The 18,072-nt window shown below is 31.8% G+C and overlaps 1 protein-coding gene across 1 annotated transcript; it reads right to left on the bottom strand.

Annotated features, from left to right (window-relative positions):
- Positions 1–1,258: 1,258 nt before the first annotated feature.
- LOC127703037 (sodium-dependent phosphate transport protein 2B-like) lies at positions 1,259–15,590 on the bottom strand. The gene is made up of 8 exons (XM_052207420.1): positions 15,481–15,590; positions 15,078–15,206; positions 13,646–13,789; positions 12,337–12,644; positions 11,335–11,464; positions 10,001–10,129; positions 3,258–3,482; positions 1,259–2,463 (listed from the first exon to the last, which is right to left on the bottom strand). The coding sequence occupies exons 1-8, from the start codon at positions 15,545–15,547 to the stop codon at positions 1,790–1,792; spliced, it is 1,806 nt and encodes a 601-aa protein (XP_052063380.1). The 5' UTR covers positions 15,548–15,590; the 3' UTR covers positions 1,259–1,789.
- Positions 15,591–18,072: the final 2,482 nt, after the last annotated feature.

Genomic DNA, 18,072 nt, shown 5'->3' with positions numbered 1-18,072 from the left:
CTAGTTTTTATGTAGTGTTTTGTGGCATCGTCTTTTTTACCATTGTGTTTTCAGTTTTGCTTCAACAGGATTTTTGATTGTCCTATTTCAATTTCTGCTGGTGGACTGAAAGTCCCCGAGGGTATCACCAGCCAAGTAGCACGTTCTTCGGTACTGGTAAAAAAATACGGATATTTTTCTATTTAAATGTGCTACTATGAAATATCGAAATCATTTTAAATTAAAGAATATATCTTCCTCACGCATAGCTCTGATTACTTGTCCAGATTTAGCTTTCCTTTGACCCTTTTTTGTGTTTTTTTCCAGCTCTTTAACGTTTGTATTAGGGTTTGGACTTTGGCCTCGAGCATCACTGAAGAGACATTAATTGTCGAAATACGCATCTGGTGCAATAAATTTAGTACAGTTATTGTTATTGGGTATATTCCGCCTCTTTTGTTTTATAATAAAATGATCTCTCAAAATCTTATTGTCTCAACATAATACAAGGTACTGTAAAAGGAATTCCCAAAAATCAAGCCCATTGTCTACTTCTGTTGGTACAATCGCCATTGTATAATACTTAATCAATAGTGTTGACTATTTGATTCCATTTGTATTGATCAGTTATAGTCTACATAGTACATGCGACTTCGACTGAGTAGCTGATATACAAATAAACAGCTGCGCCAAGAGCGCATGATACGCCTTTACTGTGCATTTTGTTGCAAGAATAAAATCGAAAATTTTGAACGCATTTAATCTTAAGCAAATAAAATAGCTCTGCAGAAACACATGAGGATATCTTTATTCTTAAATCGCAGCAGTTGTTATGTTCACCAATTCCAAAAATTATTTAAAGTTTCCACTGAATAAATTCAAGCAATCTCAAGTTATGGTACACTATGTTTAAAATTTACTTAAATCTGACAATTAAAGTCTTATAAAATGGAGCTTCCATTCATCAATCGCCTTAACAATATAAAGTTTTGAGGAAATCGATTCAGGATTACAAGGGTTAGTGCGCAATTTGTGAAAAATTGTCTTAAATCTAACGGTAAACGTTCCGTTACTCTAGAATAACATAGCCGCAAATAAAAAATACCAAAGGGAACTTTTGTTCGTCAATTTTAAGGTTGTGTTCAATTTATATTAAGATAGTTGAAAGGAAATTTGAGTTATCGTACAAAGCGTTGACGACTGACGACGGACTGACATTGGTATACCATAATACGTCCCGTCTTCGATAGGCGTTAAAAAATAATCCAAAGCTTTTAAACTTGAATATTTTATTTTATACGCTAAGTTGTTTGAACTTACCTCATAAATGAATTTTTGTCTAAATTCTACTTGTTACGATTTTATGGATGTTTTCTAGTTGTAAGTAATACTCAATAATTGTTTAACAAGTTTTAATTACAATTGATTCATGTAGCAATTTTCATTGTGCATGGTCAACTTTCCATTTATAACGCATACATATGTACATGCCTGAATAAAAACACTGTCAAATTTGCATTCACCTATATGACAACATATGAATGTTACTGGGTAATAATGTCATGTTAATATGTAAATGCAGACGTCATTTTGAACAACACGCTGTCATACTACTCGGACCTAGTGGGTTCATTGTGAGATTTGTAGCTTCGTACAGGAATTTTATTTCTGTTGAAAAGAAATCCATTGAATAACCACATGATTGCCTGTTGGTGTTCAACGTCATTTTCAGCACGACTGTCATGTATAACCGTTTTTCAAACAGATTTAAGTTCACAGCATCATATAGTATATATTAGTCCTGGTTATTCTATAATACTGTAAATGCTGTGTTATCATAACTGTGACCAGAAAAGGTTTGTTCGTCTTCTATTTTAGAAACTGTATTTTCTTTTTCTTTTTTACAACATCTACATACTCCAAAAACCATTCTTATCACGTTGTCTAATGGTTTGAAAGAATGGCAGCACAACGGCAAAACATTCCAATTTTTCAAAATTGACGGCAAACAATTGTTGCATTTTGTTTGACAACAGTTAATTATACAAATACAAAGTATTAAAAATAACATTATTGAGCCAATAATAGCAAATGGCAGCGTTCCTGTAAGGGATAGTCCAAAAATGAAACCTGGAAGAGCTAAGAACATCATTATTAAATATACGACCGAGAACCAACGATATTTTGCAGTGATATTTCCCAGCTTTTTCGCAAGGTTGATTGGCGCTTTTCTTGTGATCGGTATAGGATAAAATAAAAGTATTCCTGTGAGGTTGAAAAATAAATGACAAAGTGCAATCTGTAGTGCGTGTGGAATAGCCTTTGCTGGACTTGCAAGAGCAGCAAGTATTCCTGTAATACAAGTTCCAATATTTGAACCAAGAGTAAGAGGAAACATCCGGTCAAGGCTTACAACCCCGACTCCAACTAATGGCGTTAACGTTGATGTGAATACAGAGCTACTCTGGACAAGAATCGTCATTCCTGAAAAAAAAAAAAAATATCAAACTGTCATTGAAGTGCAAAGTACGTATATGAGATTAATATGATTAAGAAACTGACCAAATTAGTAATTCGAAGAATTACAAGATACGATAAGGGCACATTTTGAAATTGTCCACAGCATATCTTGTTGAAAGTATTGCAGACACCCTGTATTGTTCACATTGTTTTCTGTACCCATGAATGTACGTCTATGTTTGATCGTGTTTGCTTTATTTATTTGTTTTACGTCAAGTAAAATTTTGGACAAATACGATGAAAAGCAGACATAAATAATTACACTTCAATGATAACCTAGATACATCTTACAGTTTAATGCAAATGCTCAACTTTAAATTTGCTCTGGTTATAAAAAAAAACATATTTTACAAACAAATGCAATTATATAATTTTTTGATCTAAAATTGATAGTATGCATGCATTCAGACAAAAGTTGAAATGTTCGCTAAAAATTCCATGATTTTAAAAAGATTTATTTCGGTTTTGACTTCAGACCATTGGAAATTTTCCATCAAGAGAAAACAAATGTGGTACTACAATATCAAACATTAAATTAACGTTAAAATAGACCATATCGCTTTTTAGGAATCTGCGAAACTTGACCCGAGATTTTGCGGCAGTTGAACTATTGATGTAAAAAAAATCACTTTTGCATTTTTGTGTCAGACATTGCTCTTATGATGTAAAACGTTCACGGGGACGTCTGTGATGTCTACTAATGGCGGAGAAAATAGACATAAGGTGTATTAATTAAGAAAGGGATTTTCATAACAAACCTGTTCCAACAAGTATTGCAACATATCCTGTCAGATGTTTAAATACTCCAGGAAAATCTGAGTTGATGATCTTTTTGACGATTTTAGCAACTGAGCCCTTTAGGAGTGAATTTAGCAGTTTCACCATAATGATCAAAGATACCACGATTAATCCAAGGGAAATCAGTAAAAGAAGTATTCCAATAGTTGAATCTGACAAGTCTGTTTTGGCAAACAAATTGTCACCTATAACAATAATAGCATTACTGACACATATTAGAAATAATTTCAAAAACCGTCATACAAGATGTCAATGGAAAAAAAGAAAAAAAAAAGTTATCTTTACTCAAGAAGATGTTGAACATTATTATCACTCAAAGAGAGGTTGATATCAACATTATAGTGTGAATGCAATTAATATTTATGAATGTTATCGCGAGCAGTATTGCATGCATCTTTTGGCACGAATTTACAATGGACATGTTTCCGCGTGATTATTGATTCAAGACTTCACCTATATTATTTGAAAAATGTTTTAAACTACATATAAATGGAAGTTTTATCACTTTGAAATCGTATATACCATATCCGTCTATCATCAGAATGTCACTTATGATACAATATCACAATATATTTTGAGATTTAATGCATGAAAAGAAAATTTTTCACACTTTTCAAAACTATTCGGTGTCATAAGCGACTGTTACACTAATTCCGTTTTCCGCTCTGTCGTTTATATATCAAGTATCATTTATATTCGACACCTCTTTAAAACCGTCACTATGGGAAGAGAGTGCAATTGTTTCAGTATTTGAGTACAAGGTAAAAACTTGGCTTTGCCATAAAATCAAACTTAATATTGATAATGAGATTATTTTCAATATTGATGTTTGTTTCGTCCAAATTGAACATATCTGTATAAAATATGGTAGGTCAGATGTTTTATTTGCGGCCGAACACTGTGTAATAGTACATTCAATGCTATGAGTTGGCAGTTTATATCGTGATCCTAACAACAGGCTAGTTTTTCGTATATATTGAAATGTTATAAATCAGGCTGTTAGTTTTCCTGTTTGAACTGTTTCATATTTTAAATGTCGGGGCCTTTTATGGCTAACTAGAGATTTCCAATAAAATGACTTTACTCGACATAACCGACCTAACTCAGCGTATTTCGTCCTATTGCATTGCAGCATGACGGAGGGGAGCATACACTAAATGCATTTTTTGCTCTTTCGACACGCATTTTTTGCTGATATAGACTAAATGTAAAAATCAACCCCAACTATTTTTTTTAATCTTTAAATACTTTGTTATTAAATTTTGAAAGATTTTATTGACAAAAATAATTTAATAGAATAAGCAAGCTAGCAACTTGTAATCAAATACACCCATCATTTCTTGTCATTTCACTTGACCCATATTTCAGTTCTTCTCAAAATATGAATTTAAAAAACTACCAAGTAAAAATTTAGCATGAAAATATTAAAATAATGAAATCCGAAGCGAGAAGGTTATCTCTTTTTTAGTTTTTATAAGTTTTAACGCTTAAAAAGTAGATACCAACACACCCGAATGTAAAAGGTGTACGCGACTAACTTTTTTTAAAATTATTTTTCTATAATTTAATTCAAGATAATTTGACGTGAGCAGAAATTCATATCATTGGTACATTTATCAAATAGTACTTTTTAGTCTTTAACAATGATAATGCATGGGACGAGGTTTTTGTCCATGTATACCTAAACGTGCATTCGCAGATACAGGGGAGAGGGCGTACTCCCCCCTTTCGATCGCCAAATAATTTTGAAAATCTCACGTTTTCCACGTTATCTATACAAATGTTTAGTATAAAATCGTCCAATTCTTTTTTCGCGTTTCTCTGCTCGGCAGTATAAATTCAATTATCGGGAACTACGCCCTTTTTTCAAATATCTTGGATCCGGTCATAATCACAAATTGTATAGCACAAACAAAATTTAATGATTGTCGTTTGACTTTGATAAATACGTTTTAAAAACAACAATGTTTGAATATTAGACATCTCGCACGGGATTTAAAAGATTAAGGCTACATACTGAATTGGTTTTTTTCCTGGATTTAGAGCTCACTTAACACGGAAATGTGATACTGGAGTGTAATCTAATGGGTACATATTTTTGTTTCTGATGTTTCTTTTAATGTAAATATTCATTTATTAAGTTATATATAATTCCACTAACAAATAATCATGTATCTTTTACTGATGAATCATCATTACATTTTATAGAAACTACATATAATCTACTATACAGTTATGAACACTAATGGTCCTACCGACACTCTGTGCTTTTGACATGACACAAGGTCTTGCTTTTCTAGAGTGTTTATGTATTTTTTTACTTAATTTGTGATATGTACAAAAAAAATGTAGTATGATTGCCAATGAGACAACTCGTCACAAGAAACCAATTGACACAGCAATTAACAACTATAGGCCACCGTACGACCTTCAACAATTAGTAAAGCCCATACCGAATAGTCATCTATAAGAGGCCACACATGACGAATGTAAAACAACTATAAGGATAAAACTAACGGCCTAACTAATGTACAAAAAAATGAACGAAAGCACAGCAACAAACGATAACCATTGAATTACAGGCTCCTTACTTAGGACAGTCACATCCATACATAATGTGGCGGGGTTAAACATGTTAACGGGCCCTCTTACCTGGGACAGTGGTGTAACAGTACGAAATAATTGATTAATATTCTAGACTGAATAATTATTCTGTATTTATTAGTTGTAGTTGTTTTTAAGATAGTGTTCAGTAGCTGTGAATACTCTAAGATCGGTACATGGAGTTTATTTGGTAGTACTAGTAATTGCTGTTTTTGTGCTTCGTTTTAGTCGGACGAGTCAATCCCTTTCTTACTGTTTTAACTATGAGTGTAGACATGATCATTTGATAAACATACTTCTATGATCTCTATTGCTTTTAACTTGGACATTTATAAAACTTGAACTATGTAGCAAAGAGATGCAGGGGTAAAAAAAGTTCGCGACATAAATTGGCTAAAATATCAGATAAGGATTTAGCCTCAAGCTTTAATATTTACAAGCTATAATAAATACGACGAAGATCTAGCCTCAGGCTATAATACTTATGATGATGATGATGATGATGATACTGATGTATGTCTTATATCCAGCGACAAATATTACATATATATTAAGGATGATGAAATGATAATGATAAATGAATATACCTTTTTGTACATGACCAACACTTAAGAGTCGCATTTTTATATGCTAGATAACAAATTAGCGTACCCGATACAAAGACACACTTGGGGTCCAACAAAATAATTGAACCCGCAATTGAGGCTAGCCTGCTACCAGTCAATCCCATATTTAATAAAAACCTGTTAATATATTTTATGCTTTATGTGCATATCTTATTATTCTAGCAACACTTGTTTTGTTTTGATAACACTTGTTGTTGCATAATTTGTTTGATTATTCTCCTTGATTCTTTGTATCAAAAAGCTTAGTTTTTATTGTAAAATGGTGTTTCACAGCTTCCATTATCCTTGTGACTTGCTATTGTATTAATATCCAGTAGGCATGCAATTATTATTCTAAATAGTATGAAATATTTTTTAACAAGTAAAGATTACCCCGTTTTGATCCAGACTTCCTTACCACTAGCATCTAAGATACATACACTGACAAAATATTGTACCCGCACTCATATTACAATCATCCTGTCTGTCCGTCCGCCAGTCTGTCCGTTCAACAAATATTTTCAATTTTCTTTTCAAAAGCATTAGTATGCTTAGCATGCATTCTTTTTACGATTTATTCCATTTCATCCGACATGTATATATCTGGATCCGTGTCGAGCGTCCAACTATCAAACAGAGTCCAAATGGCGTGAATAACGACTACAGTGGCTCCTGCTGTCGTCAACAATAAGCAAAAACTCATACTGTATTATAATTATCAGATACTAGTATATGAGGCATTGACTTTGAAAAAAATATAAACAGTTCAAACGAAAATAAAACATCTTTACAACAGTAAAATTAACCCAAAAATGACAGAAAGTAAAAAAACGACATCCACTGAATTGAAAGCTTCTGACTTGGGAAAGCCAGTATAGAATTTGGCCTGATTAAACGCGTTTACCAGCGTTCAACACTCTGCTGTAACAGCACGATATAACAAATAAAACCGGCAAAATTCAGTTGGAAATAGCTCAACTAATCAATATTGAATTAATCCCAAAACAATTACATTTTTATGATGAAAGACACAGAGTACCGATCTTAAAGTATCCCAGGTACTGAAAGCTGATTCTTATGTTCATGTTGAATTACCTGAGTTAAAAAAAAATAAGGAGATTTAATATGATTGCCAATACGAAATGAAGTGGATGTAAGCAATGATAGGCAACCGTACGGCCTTCATCAATGAGAAAAATCCATACCGTATAGTCGACTATAAAAGGAACCAACTTGAAAAATATGAAACAATTCAATTGAGAAAACTACCGGCATGATTTAAAACAAAACAATTTACGAAAAACAAATATAAGTTATATGAACCAACGACAACAAGTGAACCACAGACTCCTGACATGGGACAGACACATTAAGAATGAGTGCTCAACCCCTCCCCGTAAGCCTGGGACAGTGGTGCAACAGCACGACATAAGAACAACCTGGAAAAACCTTCCTTCAGAGAGCTTGGTTTACACATATATACATATTTAAAGTAATTATGAATATAAAATTTATTTTCAGCCGTGTATCACCTTCACTGGTGATCCTATGCATGGATATGTCGTAGAGTTTAACTTTATATATAAATATATATCTCTAAGGCGAGACAACAATTGAAACTTAAAATTTTTGCTTATCTTAATCAATATGTTATAGTTTAAGAATCCACTTCTAATTGGACTAGTAAGAGTTGTCTTAATCCAAAAACAACTATGACAATATCAAGCCTTACTAATTAAAAGTACATTTTAAAAAGAAAATTACTGTAAAGACTGAAGTGGCATTGTAGTTGTCTTAAAAATGTAACAAGTATATAAATTGGCATTCTCGTCCACTTTAAATCAGAGATACTTGGGGACTGGACATTTTTTTAGCCAATTACTATGTACTATAAATTGATTGTTTACTATTCACAGCGGTCAATGTTTATATGCAGATTAGTCATCTATTGCTAATCAAGTACACCTTCCAAATTACAGTCTATATAACGAATTGGTGTACACATTTATTTACATATATCATTTTAAATTACAAATTTTTTTTTTTAATGTTAGTTGACTTTAAAATTTAAAGAAGTACAAGACCTGTATTAATTTTTTTTTAAATATACACATCCCTTTGTCGAACGTTTTCTCTGGGGAAAACATCGGAGATTGTAAATAAACAAGATTAACTGCAGAAAAAGAGAACGTTTGAAATGATGCTTAATAAAGTATGATGCAATCCCAGTTATCAATTTTAACAGAGACAAATTCTGACTAACACTTTGAATTCCATATTTCTGAAATTGCTAGAAAAATCTCTGTCTAATAATAAATACCCACGGAAATTAAATATTATAAAACATTAAGAGACGAAAGGGAAAAAGGGACACCAATCTGATAACGACAAATAAAAGCATGTCAAATATTAAATAATAAAAGGTTCATTTGCAAAGTATATCGAAAAACAAAATAATGGTCAAAACCATGAAAGACAACTCAAATCAATCGTATGATAGGTAAAGATACGTGTATATACGTGGTCTTATGACAGTGAAGTTTTGGCGGGAATCTCAATAATCACGTGATATATAAAAATCATGATTTCTTTGTTTTTCATCATCTTAGAAATACTTGATATTGATAAAATTTATCACGAATGGGTTTAATAGTTTAGGAATTCTTAGTTAAAATTTGAGTTACGTATTTAACAAAATTAATAGGTTAGCAATAACCGGTCCCGTTACGTGCGTACGTCGAGTTAGGTACGTATGTCATTTTATTGGAAATCTCTACTAAACGGTATTGTGTTTTCTCATTGTTGCAGACCATACGCTGACCTATTATTGATTACCATCAGGCCATTTGAGCTCAGGTGGCCAGTTGTCTCATTTGCAATCATACCATATCTCCCTTTTTATATTAAATAAAACAATTCTCATGAAATTTAATGTTGATGAATGAAAGAACATATTTTAAGGACGCCATCATGAGTTGGTTGACAGTTATGGAATATCTGTTGCACAGATGACGACGGAAATGTTCCAATTGTCGTCACGTCCATAAATGTGACCCACCAAATTATATTTATCACCCGGTTTGTACTTACATGAGCAACACGACGGGTGCCACGTGTGAAGCAGGATCTGTTTACTCTACCAGAACTCCAGAGATCACCCCGGTTTTGGTGGGGTTCGTGTTGCTCATTCTTTGGTTTTCTATGATGTGTTTTGTATACTGTTGTTTGTCTTTTGATGATTTTTCGTATTTTGCCATGGCATTGTCAGGTTTTTTTATTAAAGAGTTTTGAAAGTCATTTTGGAAGTCCTTTTGGAATCTTTCGCCTCTCTTTTATTAGTTTTAAGATTCATATCCCTCTGATAGTATTTAGATTTAATTCCTTCCGTTTTACTCCTATGTGCACGTGGCAATATTGAATCTGTTTTTTATAAGAAAAAAAAATCTTAACTCTAGACTACACGTGTCGTGTACATTTTTTAAGATGATACTTACATCTTTCTACGTTGATTGTCTTCACTAGTGTCTCGTCACTTTTCCAGTTGATGAACGTATTGTTGGTGTTAATTTCTTCTAAGGTATAATTAATATCTTGGGTTTTCAACTGATGAACTATTGTTAAATCTAAAAGAAACAAAATCTGGTTTAGATTAAAAAAAACAAAAACAAAAAACAAAAAAAAACAGCAAATAAGACAATTATATTTCTATGATCAATGAGAGTCTGGGTGGGGTTCTTTGTTTCTGTATTCTCAATTTTTATGCTATAATTCTCTAATCTTTCATTTTGTTTGCCCATTATTCTCTATTCTTTATTATTTCTTCTTATCTTTTTTTATTAGCACCCTTTAATATTTTCTTTATATTTGGCCCATTTTGCGATCTTTGTATGTTTTTCACATTATTTTCATTTCTATAACCCAACCCAGACACTCATCAATGTATCACTTGTAAAATCGTCAAAGTAAACAAAAGAAGCTTTGTGTAGACCCAATTAGATAAATAAATGTTTGAAGCAACCTTTATTTTTTTGTGTGGAAAAATTCTAATATTTTCATAAGGCTGAGAACAGATTATTTAATGAATGTTTTACTTAGTATATCAACATTTACAGATTTATGTAATAATAATAAAAAAAAAAAGATGAGATAAATACATTCCATTAAGGTCCAGAAATCCAGATAACTCTCCATTTTCTGGTTGATTGTTTATTTTAATTAAGAACACGTCCAGTTTTAATAATATGAAATATTGGTGATATGCTTACATGTACAGTTTACCAATTACTGATCAAAAGTTAAAAGATTCATTAAAACTTTAAAAATATATTTTAGGATTGAATCTAATAAATATAGTCAACAGTAGTTACAGATGTTCAAATCTCATAAATAGATTAAGAAGACAATTCAGGTAACAAACAAAAACTGAGGGAATCACATGAACTACAAAAGAAGCGAGAACGAGTTTCAATAGTTTTTATAAGTATAAGTATCAAACCACTCACACAAATGATTTGTTTCCCTTTAAGAGAGATAATGTCAAAAGCACTGATGTTATTCAAAGCGTGGATTGTAAATAAACGTTTGATGCTCCTTACACAAAATCTGATTCAACAGACGACTGAAAGCGACATTACAATGGTTTGACGGTCACCATCACGAATTGGTTCATCGTTCCTGGTGAATATTAATCTACAAATTTAGATAGATTTGCACTCTGTACCAAAATAATACAATTTATCAATACACCTATGAATATCAAATTGTCAACACCCTTATTCTTATTTTATTATTATTACTTTTACTGAAAGAAACACAATTATATACTTACTGTAATTACTATGATGGTCTATCGTGGTATTGTAGGGCTGCTTAATTTGTTTGCACCATCGATGTAACACCGAACGGTATGAAGCACCATTCTCATTCAAAGCAATGTCCGTGATTACATGTTTGTTTACCTAGAAAAAGTAATACTAAATACTAAGTATTCAATTGATACGTTATGCTCATGCATGTTCATATGAGGCGGACTTCATTGGCAGAGGTGTGCTTCCAACAGGGGTTTTAGAAAGAACGATTGAAACCGACACTACATAAGTTGAACGGCTACCATCACGAATTGGTTCACCGATTCGACATGTCTGTGTCTCAGTTCACTCTCGACATGTTTTCGCCGTCTCAAATCTTTTGATACCATAATTGTCGTCTAATATTCGGATTCTCATGACGGTTGATACATGCATGCAAGGTGACGCTTGCACTGTCGACGCACTCATATTGGGGTTCATGCGATTCCCTCAGTTTATGTGTGTTACCTTAATTGGTCCTCTTATCTGATTTATGCGATTTGAACTATATATATATATATTATCTTTTACAATTAATTCTGTTCGGATTTTATTACTTTGACTTGTTTATAAAACACTTTTGAAATCTCCTAGATATGACCCCCAAGATTATATGGAGGGCATATAAGACTTCCTTCACCCAGCAGTAATACCAAAGCTATGGATTGTTTTTGGATGTATTAAAACGCAGCCACGTCCGACCAGAATATGTACATTCCGATGACTTGTTAAGGATCGAAGGATCGAATTATTGACCCTAATCAAAATACTTATTTTTACAGTTGCAGTCTAAATTTCCTGCCCTGTATTCTGAGTGACCCACTTTGCAGATCCTACCTTTCGGAGTTATTGTTCAATTGATTTTGTTCTGGAAATGCATGCAATATATTCTAATGGATGATTAGCAAACAACAATTAATCAGAGATATGAAATACGTATATATAATTTCTTTCTTATTTATGTTCTTTTTGATGATAATTACCTTAACAATGACCTCTGTAAACGGTCTCGTTATAATTTTCAACAGGTCTTTTTTCTTTCCAGATTCTGTTAAATGTAAACTTCTAACAATTGCGCTTGTCAGATGATACAAGTAATGAAACGCTATTTCTATTGGTAGGAGGATTATTACAGACAACCAGTTAAACATGTCGTGTACTGTAGCGCCACCAAATGCTTTCCGGAACTCGTCTCGATCTCCGGACTGGGTCAATGAAACTATGGTATTTGTAACTGATGTTCCAATATTGGCTCCCATTACCATTGGAATAGCAGTCTTAATAGGAATTACTAAAATGCAATGCGTAAATTCTTACTGAATTGCCATGGCAAGCATTTAATACAGAGCCTGAAAAGATTAAGTTTAAAGTTCATTTGTTTGAATTCCATGTTACATTCAGGAAATCTATACTACTAAAGGAAGAGACCAATTTCATTGAGCCGCAACTCCTCTGAAACCATACAAAGTCGGAAATATTTGTGATATGACGTATCACACAGAGACAGAACTTGACTCGCACCTTTCGAGAAAAAAAAAGAAATACTACAAACTAGCACCACTGAGAAATGTTTTAATCATCAGTGTTCTAGGTTGTCTTCTTCTTCTCTGAGTTATTTTCTCCGTTCTAGGAGCACCTGTGTAACACCGAGACAAAAGCTACTAATTGGACATTCAAACTCCTATGGAAGAAGAACTGACAAACAAATAAAAACATAATGCATCAGTGCATAAAAACAGTTTGAGAAACACCAACCCAAGCTGTGTATCACCATAAACATTACAAGTAGTCTTCAAGCCGCGCTCGCGCGGGTTTTTTCTAGTGTCTATTTAAAACAAAGATACCAGTATTAAAATGTGATACGCCTGACGATCGTTTTGTCTACATAAGACTTATCAGTGGTGCCCGACACAAAACAGTTGGGAATAAAATTCCAAAACCAAGTTAAAGAGCATTAACAATAAAAAATTTCGAAAATTTGTGCCAAATACAACTAAGCCAATCTTTGCATACGGGTAGAAATCATTAGTGTTTCAAATAATTCCAACATTTTATAAACAGTAAATTTACATGAGATAAGCATATCAATTATATTTCATGTCAACACAAGAGTGCTGAATACTGGACTGTAAAATATTACATATCACCAAAATTTTTATTTCATTGCTTGCAGCAATTAAGTCATACAAAAATGTCTTAATCCTACATATGGAAAACATTCTTTTGAGAATTTGAACATTCCGAATGTTTTAAAAGTAATGATCATGTAATTTAGAACCAAAAAAAGCTTACTATCAGATCCTACCATTGTTATGATTATTGAAGTTGTAGTGGAGGAACTCTGTAACAAAACAGTAACCAGAACTCCCATCATCAAACCAGCTACTGGGTTAGTAAGAATTTCGTTCTCTCTGAAAACCTTTCCTGCTGTTTTCCCTGAAAAATATATATCTTATATACCATATACTCGACAGTTTATTCTACGATATGGTAAAAGGTCTCAAATTATATTTTACTTGTTCTCTCTGAAAGGTTTCCTGCTGTTTTCCCATATCTTTTTAATAGTTAAGATCCATTTTGTTACATCTGGTGATCCGTTTACTTGGTAATCGCCAATGGCAGTCAGCAGGGTTTAAGAACATCCGTTGTTCGACCTGCTAGTCAAATGCGTTTTGTTGAAATATACTTTTTCACTTTTTTGGTCTTTTGGAAAATGTTGTTTGTGTTGTATTTAGACCCCTCTACCAAGAAATTTGTTTTGCATGCACACGTATAAAAATTGCGGTTTTTATCCAACGCAATCATAGGTTTGAGCGTTGTTTTCAATTAAGACTTGTTTATATTTTTTCGTTTGGGCTTGTATTATATTTGCCTTCGGGTTTATATGATCCGTTCATCCTATTTCAACTCTTCAAAATTCAAGAGTCTATCCTAAATTGAGGTAAATTATACATGGCCTTCCAAATACAGTTTCGATTCCTAACATCACTGAAGAGACATTAATGGTCGAAATCCGGATATGGTATACTAATTTTTGCACCTTTTGTTTGCGGTAAACTATCTTTTCCGCAAGTTTATTGTTTTCTGTTTGGTATTAAATTAATAGTTAAGATCCATTTTGTTACATTTGGTTATCCGTTTATTTGGCAATCGCCAATGGCAATCAGCAGGTTTTAAGAACATCCGTTGTTCGACCTGCTAGTCAAATGCGTTTTGTTAAAATATACTTTTTCACTTTTTTTGGTCTTCTGGAAAATGTTGTTTGTGCTGTATTTAGACCCCTATACCACGAAATTTGTTTTGCATGCACACGTATAAAAATTGCGGTTTTTATCCAACGCAATCAAGGGTTTGAACGTTGTTTTCAATTCAGACTTATACTGGACTGTTTTTTAATATATGATAAATGGTCTCGTATAAAATCAACATTTACTCTTTATTTTTTAGTATAATATTGTAATGGACACTGCTGATTTCAGTTTAATTTAAACATATATTGAAATGTCTGGTGTAACGAAAATGGTCTCGATTTTTACATAGAAGATACTTTATAACAATTGGGTGTCCTGAAAATTGAATGATAATTAAAATATACACAAAATTGATGTGTAACAATAAATGTTATAAGATTAATATATAAATATAAACTAGTAATGAATTATACTAAAATTTCATTCTAAATTTTTAATAAAAACAATTCTACGTATGTACATATATTACGTACCTCCAACCAACTGAAATGCATCACCAAGGAAACCAAGTGCACAAATAAATAGGTATAAAAATCCAAAAATGAATGCAATCTTGATTAAGACTGTCATGAGGTAAACAGTCCTGTCTTTACCAGTCATATCTGAAACAATAAATAATATTGGCAAAGTTCAACTCTTGACACAGTGTAAGCATAGATATATAGTTATATAAATGTCTGATCTTTAATTGTTGATGAAAAGCGATTTTGAAGCACCAAATTATAACGTGTTATTTTCATTCACTGGTTGATAGTGTTAGCAAACAATAATAATAACCCTTTTAATGCAATCTCAAAGGTGAAATCTGATTAATAAGTATTAAGAAATTATACTAAACATTTATAGAGGTATTCTGATTGAAAATAAAGCACCGACCTTTCCAAGCTGGTCCATCATCAGTTTCTTTAGTACTGACAGCCCAAGGGTCAATATGTTCTTCCATTGTTTTATCTGACACGTTCCCATTTGAATCTACTTCTACAACTACCATTGTAACCTTAAATTGAATTTGTTTTTCTCGTAAACTTCTTTTCTTGGTCATACATGTGTTAATACAAAGATTTAAAAACTAAGTAAATTTACAATTACATGGCCGAAAGAATTCCAATACAGAAAAGCATCAACAGTGAAGAGAAGACAATCAGAAAATAAGGATATTTGTGTACAGACGATTTAATACGTTTGTCTTATTGATACACAATACTAAGTTCTTCCTATATTTACTCTTATATAAAGGAAGGCTATATATGTCCGATGAAAATTTTGTTTTATTGATCTTTCAATAATCCTCTTATTTTCTCATTTTGAGCTTTCTTTTAAAAACGGACGTATATTCTTATATCTTACGTAATTCTGAATCATTGCAAGAGATAAAAATAAAACAAAACTATTTACCTGTTTTGTTTCGTAATCCATTATTGTTCTTGTTCTTGCTTAACAAGGAACTTCCTTTTTGGAAATGCATATTTATAACTGAATTGGCTGCTTTTATACTTTCAGAACTTAATAACATTTCGTCTTAAAGGTCAAGGTAAATACTGACAGATTGAAACGTGCTGATTTTCAAATCTCAGGACGATTTGTAAGAAAATAAAACTATATCGCATCCATTATTTAATTTGGCATCATTAAAATAATAAAAGTATATTTTGGTTATCCATTTCCAGATTTCTACATTTGTTTTTTATATTATACACTAGAACTTTTTTCTTGAGCATATAAATGTATAAATTTAAAATGAGTGATAAGGATTAAATAATTTTATCTCCAAGGAAAAAAATCACACCAAGTCAGTTATCGTCGTGATTGATAACTTATCTCACAATTTATTCTATCAAGAAATAATCCTTCAAAATGTAATAATTATTTACAAAATTATAAATGTTAGTATTTTCTAATTGTACAAATAATATAAAAAGTAAGATAAAAAATACCGAACTCTAAAGAAAATACAAAACGGAACGTCCCTTACCAAATGGCAAAATCAAATGCTCAAACAAATCAAACGAATGAAAAACAACTGTTATATTCCTCACTTGGTACAGGCATTTCCATATGTAAAAAATGGTGAATTAAACTGGCCTGGTTTCATAGCTAGCTAAACCTCTCACTTGTATGACAGACGCATAAAATTTCATTATATTGACAACAATGTGTGAGCAAAACACTTTTTTTTACTTTATTTAATGTATACAAGTAAGAAAATATTGATAAGATTTAATTGAAACTTAAAAAGAAGAAAAAAACTTGTATGAAAGGAAAAAATAAGCCAGATATTTTTTAAATTACTCAAAATGAAAGTATTTCTTTTTTATTTATTTATATTTTTATTATTTCTAGATCAGAGGAGGCGGTTCTGTAACTTCATTTTAAATATTATTTTATTCAAATTCTGACTTTTTGTTGTCTTTGAACATTCTATTGAAACAATAAAATACCTCGTCTGTGTATTATTCTTTTTTTTCTTTATAATGCTTAGAAATAATTTAGGAAAAAATCATTCACACTGAACATATTTATTTTAAGATCAGTACCATTGTTCTAGACATGTTCAAAGTGTGTTTTTATTTAGATCAGGAACATATATATTGACATAGATATACTGTTCCCAGTTTGGATTTAATTTTTCTTTTAATCTTTCTTTAGTTCGTATTTAACGGCATTTCAATAATAATCTTCTTTGACTTTCTACAGATCATTCCGAAATGACTTTTTTCGTGTAAGCCTTAAAATCAATCAACACTGTCTACCTTCCAATGCACGTGCGTTTACCTTTTTTTTTATCAGTTTTTCACTCACACTTGCGCTGTGCGGTTGCCGAATTTCTAACGAGATGTCTCGTGCTTAAGGTCTGTGCATACTGAAAAGCTGTCGGCGAATAAGAAGAGTACGGGAAGACAATAATTCAATAGCAGTAACTTTCTGAAGATTTGGATTAGATAAAGGATTTTCTCTTACAATGAAGTTGATGTACACTTGTTTTAGAGTGAGACTTAGCTGTTCAAGTATATAAAACATATTCACCTTTTTTCACCTTTTTTTTTAAGTTTGACGTATCATATGACTTTAAGGAGTCGTCTGCTAATTAAAGATATGAAACAATTAATGCATTTTACCCTTATGTTCTATATTTAGCCATGGCGACTATGTTTGTTGACTGCCTCAAAAACAAGTTGTTTAAAAAAAAAAAAAAGACAATACGTGAACCTTAGAACTTTTTTATTCTAATTATTAATTCAACTGAATAAGAAATTATATATCAGTGTTATCTTGGCCATGTATGTGGAGGATAATATTTTCTTTTTATTGTAAATCATTACAATTTTGGCATGTTGAGATAAGTGTTAAATATAAAGCAAGGAGAGAAAAAAAAAGATTCCCAAACGTATAATTTCTTAAAGAATAATAATAATTCAAAACATGGAGGACACATGTACCTTCTTCCAAAAATTCATAAAATTAATCTAG

The sequence above is a fragment of the Mytilus californianus genome, unplaced genomic scaffold (genome assembly GCF_021869535.1).
Source record: "Mytilus californianus isolate M0D057914Y unplaced genomic scaffold, xbMytCali1.0.p SCAF_5, whole genome shotgun sequence".
NCBI lineage: Eukaryota > Metazoa > Mollusca > Bivalvia > Mytilida > Mytilidae > Mytilus > Mytilus californianus.
Note: the sequence above shows the minus strand (reverse complement) of the source record. Positions and strands in the feature narration are given on the sequence as shown.